Raw genomic sequence first — 6,455 nt, 5'->3', positions numbered from 1 at the left:
GGTTAGGATTACATAGAACATGACAGGACAGGACATTTAGCCCAAATGTGGTGCTGATCAGAAATCCGACTTGACCATCTACGTTTGGACACCATTTGAAGTGAGTTAACAGAGGTCAGAGAAAGTTTGGACTGAACAGTGTGGGGGGAGGGGGAGCTCTGTAGTGAACACAAGATTTTGCAGTGGAGCGACATTCACGAACCAGTTAACACTGAGGAAAAAATTATGGTGGTGTGGCGGCTCACCACAAGGCAGGCGAACCGGCCCCGCTTGTTAGCCATGTGGCGGGGCAGCCAGCCAAAATGGCACCGTCGGATGTTTCCCTTCCTTCCAGCACGGGGCCCAGAAACCTGCGCTGGGGGACCACGTGATACCCAGGAGACGTCAGCACCCTCCAGCGCTGTTCTCAGCCAGGTCCGGGCTGGGAGTATAAGTGCAGCCCAGCAGCCTGCAATAAACTAGTCCGCTCACTGAGCTCAACCCGTCTGGTTGTGTGTATTATGGCAGGAGCAGTGTAGCTGCCGCAACAGTGGCTTTATATGGTTTAGGGCAAGACAGCATATGTTTAACGTTTGAAGAGTTTGGTACAAGGTTATGAAGTTTGGAAATAACTTGGAGAGACTTTGTAAAGTTTGGAAGGAAGTTCCAAGTCTGGGAACAGGGCCAAAGGAGTTTACAAGATCTGGGGTGTGGGCACCAAGTTTAAAAGGAGTCTGTAGCAAGTTTACATAGTTAGGAAAGGTTACAGAGTTTGGAGAGGCTGCCCCCTCCACACCTTGCTTACTAAACTATATCCACTCATGCCGAGCCTCGCAAGCTCTCGTCCATCTTTGTAAAACTCTCCCTGAGCACTTCTCAGCTTATTTCTCTTCTACCCTCCCACCTTTTTCCTGTTAGCCTGTGCTCCTCCCGCCCCCCATCTAATTCAGGCATGGCACACCGATGGTAATCACAAAGGAATAGCGTGACACTGCAGTCTGGAGCAGCTGTCAACCTCATTGACTGATCAAGACACTGTGGGAGGGCCTCGGGGTTGGACCGGTCTCATTGCCGATCACAGAAGAGCAGTCTGTGTCCACCACAAGGCGCCCGTCTGGTCTTTTCCCCTTCTACCTGACGAAGGGGCCAGGCCCGAGGCATTGGTCACTCTCTACTTTGCGCCGCACGGCCTGTGGAGTTTCTCCAGTACTTTTCTAAACTCTTTTGTTCTGCCCCAGTCCACATCCAAACACACCATACACTTGGCGAAGTCTGGGGAATCTTCACCGATAATTTACAAAGTTTGAATTGAGTTTCCAACCTCTGAAGTGTGTCTGGAATGAACTTGCAAAGTTGGCGAGCGATGGTCACAGGTTTTATAAAACTTGAATTCAGAAAATCTGGAAGCTACTTTATAACATTTCAAGGGGCTTCGGGGAGACTCGAAATGAATTAAGCATGCAATAAGTTTGAGAAATTTGGCCGGTGCACATCAAACTTGGGACAAGTTTGGAGCAGTTTGGCTAAGGTTTGGGAGTCTCCAAAGCATTTCAACCAATTTACAAAGTGTTGAAGAACGTTTGGAGTGACGATTAAAGTTTGGAGAAGATTTGGAGCTATCTTACAAAGTGTACGACCGATCGACCACAGTCAGACAGAGTCACGATTAATAGGATTCAATCACCTTAAAGTGTCAGCACAGCTCGCATGTTGCTGGCCCGGTTCCGAGGGAGGGGTTTGGGCGTGACAGCCTTTACAGGAATATCTGGGAGGGAGGAGTCATGGGTTCAGGGAGTGGGGTGGCCCACACAGCACATAAACACATCGATAAACCCACAAAGAGGATTGGGGCCCTAACCTTCCGCTGGGGATGTGATAATTCAGGCAGGGGCATGAATGAGAGCTTGGGGATAGGAGGAGGGTGTGGGAGAGGAAAGGCAGGAGCACAGGCTGACAGGAAAGAGGTGGGAAGGTAGAAGGAGCAAGAAGCTGTGATCAGGTGAGAGGGGTCGCTCTTGGAGAGTAGAAGGGTGGGTGGGGGAGGCAAAGGGGTGAAGGAAGGAGAAACAGCAGGGAGGACATCAGATTGACAGAACATGAGGTGCTGCCCCTCCAGTGTGGGGGTGGCTTCGGTTTGGCAATGGGAGAGGACTGTGGTGAAGTTCATTCTGGAGTGTGATGGCTCCAAGCTCAACACTTGAACACGTAAATTCATCCCCCCCTACCCCCAGCGGGAGAGTTAGGAGGGGGCCCAAGGGGGTGGGACAGGCCCTTCAGTGCGTGGGCTGCCTTTCCCAGACAGCAGGAGGTGGAGACAGAACCCGCGGAGGCGGGGGGTGGGGGAGGGAGGCAGATCCGTGGGATGTTCCAGGCTGCGTTCACCAGCTCCCCCTTCGCGCAGCTTCTCCTCATCCTGGGGGGGGGGGGGCAGGGCAGCTCACGTCCTTCATTGGGATGTGCCCAGCGGAGACACTTTTGATGGTGTGCCTGTGGAGGTCGATGAGGGATAAAGGGGACACATCAAGCTTCCACAGTATTCGGTGCACTTCGTTGACTGTCAACGTGCTTGTCATGGGAGTTTACAATGTTTACAGCCATTTTGGAGCAAGCTTATATAACTTGGGCAAACGTTTGCCATGAGTTTTTTAAGTGCAGAGAAAGGTTGGAGCGAGTTTCCTGGAGGCAATCAATGGTTGGTATACCAGAATGTTTACAGCAAATCTAGAGACGAGGGGCAGCAAGAAGAATGAAGTTTGAGACAGGACAGGCAGCATCCATGGAGAAGCGATCAGTTTTTAGATAGGGGGTCCCTTTACCTGACCGGCCAGGTCCTTCCAGCTTTGTGAAGTCAGAAGTTGCTTTAATTGTTGTATTAATACAAGGAAAAATGTAATATACACAAAATTCATTTTGCCCGCTGTCAAACTAAATCATCTTCCTTGTCTTGGAAAGAGACCTGGAGAAAGGGAGAGACTCACTGATTACCTTGGTGGGAAGGGCTAACTGCGTTAAAATGAAAGTGATGCCAAAACTGCAAACTCTTTTTCAATCACTGCCTATTCTGTTACCTGCAAATCTTTTTTAAGCTACTTAACAGCCCTGTTAGACAGTTCGTATGGAATAATAAGGTACCAAGAATTACATTGGAAAAACTGACATGAGACTATGGGCTGGGAGGACTTAGACTTCCAGATTTCAAAAAATATCACCTAGTTGCACAGGCTAGATATCTCACAGCCTTCTTCACTGAAGACCACCCCCCACCCCCCTGTCTGGGGTTCAAATGGGAATGTACTCAGTGGGGGAGGGGAAAGCAAAGGACTTTATCCATAAAAGATTCAAATCACTAAAGAGAAAGATGGATAATCCCATTCTGATGCATATGATTAAAACATGGCAAGAAATTAACAGCTGTATAGGAAAAAATGTAGGGATAGCAATAAAAGCCTCATCGTGTAAAAATGTTATCTGTGAACATGGACGATAGATATTAAATTTGTGGTATGACCAAGGTATATATTAAGGAATTCTTATGTCCTTTGAACAATTGAAATACAAAGGTGGAGTGGCCAATGGGATCTTGTTTTCTGCAGCTTAGATCATTCTTAAGAGAAGGATGGGGACCAATATTGACCCCACCTGACATTTAGTGAAACAGTCTGGATGGGGAATACACCCAAATTCATAACACAAATGTACCATACTCTCCAGAGCAAAAGTTCAAAACCAGAGGTTGCAGAGGCCAAGGGAAAGATGGGAGTCAGACGTGGGGGTGGTGATTCCAAAAAGAAGCCAGTCAGATTGGTGTAAGGACAGCACGACGTCAGTTATAAATGCAAGATATGGATGGGTGCAGTATAATTTTTTACACCAATTATATCTTAACCCACAAAAGTGACTCAGATCAAGAGCCAAAATTTCAGAGATGTGGGACTGAGACAGGAATTCTTCTACATGGTTGTGCACGAAGGTGAGGCCATTTCGGCAAGAAATCACAGAAACATTAACCGGGATGACAGGAGTGGTCTTCGCGGGTGACTGGAGCTGTATCTGCCAGGTAATTTCATGGAAATAAGTGACCAATTGGCCAAATATCAGATCTCATTTATAAAAAGAGCTCAGGGGGCAGCGAAAAAATGTATCATGATCACTTAGACACCCGACTCCCCTCTACATGTCACACGATGGACGGCGAAAATGAATAGCTGGAAAAAAAATCTAATCTAACTTAAAGAATAAATATGACACTTTTGTAAAGATCTGGCAGCTGGACCAGAAACTGAAATTAAAAAAGGGTCTAAAAATAACTTATATATGCAAAAATGTTGTTTCCCCAACTCTATATACTTAAAATATATGTTGGGTCTGACAATGGACAGATCTGTATGTACGGAAGGAGGGAGAGGGAGGGAGGGACTGTTTTGGTTTTGTTGCGTTCGTGAGAAAAAGTTTAATATATTGTATATTTAAAATGTCACTATGTATAATTTTTGAAAAAATATTCTTAAAAAAGTTTTGCCTGTGGTAAGGTAAAGAAAGCATCACCGTCAGCACTCGGGACGTTTTGAAAAAAAGTTGAAGTCAGCTTGAAAAGTCTGGGAAAAAGTTCACAATGTTTAGATGAAAGTTTGGAACTGTGTTTATTAACTTTGATGAAGGCAGAGTTTACAAAAATCAGTGAATCTAAAGATCAACTATCAGATGTTTGCAAAAGATCAAAATAAGATTCTGCAAATAGCAGTTAATGTAGGTTTTGTTGAAAGTTTGTAAATATTCAAGCAATTTGGACTGAGCTTTGATGTCCTGCTGACGGATGCAAGTTTGCAAGATTATGAGAGGGAGTTGGTTACTCTCGGAAGTTCACAGAATTCCAACATTATGGGTCTATTTAAAATGAGAATTAGATAACCAAGTTACAAGTAATTTTGAACAGACTTTCAAGAACCCTTTGGAGGCCGAGGGTAAACTGCAGAGCAGGAGGAATCCGCTCACCGTCCTTACTCTGCAATGCAGTTGTAAACCCTCCCCTCCCCAGCTCCCTTCCCCTCCCCAGCTCCCTTCCCCTACCTGGGAATCTCCCTCTAACCACCCCCACCCCCACAAATGGAAATCTTTCCCCACTCCTTGCATCTGAGAGTCTCCCTCCCTTACCTGGGGTGCTCCCTCTTCCTGCACAGCTGGCAAAGACCAGTGGAGGGGGGAGGACTCCATGGTGATGGCTGACCTCAGCCTCTCTGGTCCACTCTGGCCTGATGATAGGTCTGCACCCCACAGGACTCTTCGCCCAGTTGACACACACACACGGAAATAAACTGACAGGCAGACACGCAGGGACACACACACACACACCCACCCACAAGTACATACACATACATACTGGCCACACACATGCACACACTAACACATACACACACCCACCCACACATGTGTACATGCACAAACATACTGGCCACTCACACACCCATCCACATGTATGTGCACCTACATACTGGCCACACACACGCACACATTCACACACACATGTACTTGCACATACATACTAGCAACACACACACTCACACATACACCCACACACATATGTGGACATCCACATACATACTGGCCACACACACCCATACACCCAGGGGAACGAGCCAGGCACCTGTGGTGACTGTTCACGACACAAATTTGACAAGGTCTCTGCCTTTGTTTGGTTCTGTTTAATAATGTGGTGTCACGGTGTACAGAAAGTGTCCCAACTCTGCACCCTGACCAGATTCATCCTGGTCAAGGCCATTCAGTCCCACTCCATCCTGGTCTCCCCAGGACAGAGGCAGTTCAGCCCTACTCTGTCCTGTCTCCCTGGGATAGGAAGCCATTCAGCCCTACTCCGTCCTGTCTCCCCAGCACTGGAGGCTGCTTAGCCCCTCTCAGTCCTGTCTCATCAGGACAGGAGGCCATTCAGCCCCTCTCGGTCCTGTCTCCTTGGGACAGGAGGAGGCCACAATGTCTGTCACAAACGACCCCACCATGTTCTCCGGATGTGGAATTCTCCGCTCTGACCCTCCTAACAGTCCCGGTGCACGGAGCCAATGCGGAGGTAGGAAGGAGCATCCAGGAAGTACGGGTCGACCCTCTCCCCTGTTACCATGGTGACTTTGTTCGGGGGATGATCTCTGTGGGAAAGCAGAGAGGAGAAAACAGGTGAGCGAGTGGCCTCACAGTAATGCTACCAGCCTGTCATGGAGGAGAGGGAGGGGGCAGGCCTAGGCCATTTGGCCTCTCTAGGGAGAGGGTGAGGTCACTCGGCAATTCTGGGGCAGGATGAGGCCACTCGGTCCTTCTAGGCAGGGCAAGGCCTCGGCCCCTCTGAAGAAGAGAGAGTTCACGGCCCCTCCTCCTGTCACGGGGGGTCAGAGAAGCCACTCGGCCCCTCTTCATGCTGTCAAAGGGGGAATAGGAGGCTATTTGGTTTCTCTGTGCCTTAGCCTAGAGAC

The 6,455-nt window shown here is 48.2% G+C and overlaps 1 protein-coding gene across 1 annotated transcript in view; it reads right to left on the bottom strand.

Moving 5' to 3' along the window:
• Window positions 1-5,663: 5,663 nt before the first annotated feature.
• The window catches only part of LOC138764626 (FH1/FH2 domain-containing protein 3), a 52,912-nt gene continuing 52,120 nt past the window's right edge, over window positions 5,664-6,455 (bottom strand). The window contains exon 9 of the mRNA XM_069940776.1: window positions 5,664-6,134. Coding sequence (XP_069796877.1) covers window positions 6,103-6,134 — 32 coding nt within the window. The 3' untranslated portion in view covers window positions 5,664-6,102. The remainder of the gene's footprint in view (window positions 6,135-6,455) is intronic.

Source organism: Narcine bancroftii, chromosome 5, assembly GCF_036971445.1.
Source record: "Narcine bancroftii isolate sNarBan1 chromosome 5, sNarBan1.hap1, whole genome shotgun sequence".
Classification (NCBI taxonomy): Eukaryota; Metazoa; Chordata; class Chondrichthyes; order Torpediniformes; family Narcinidae; genus Narcine; species Narcine bancroftii.
This window is presented reverse-complemented; position numbering and strand designations above follow the sequence as displayed.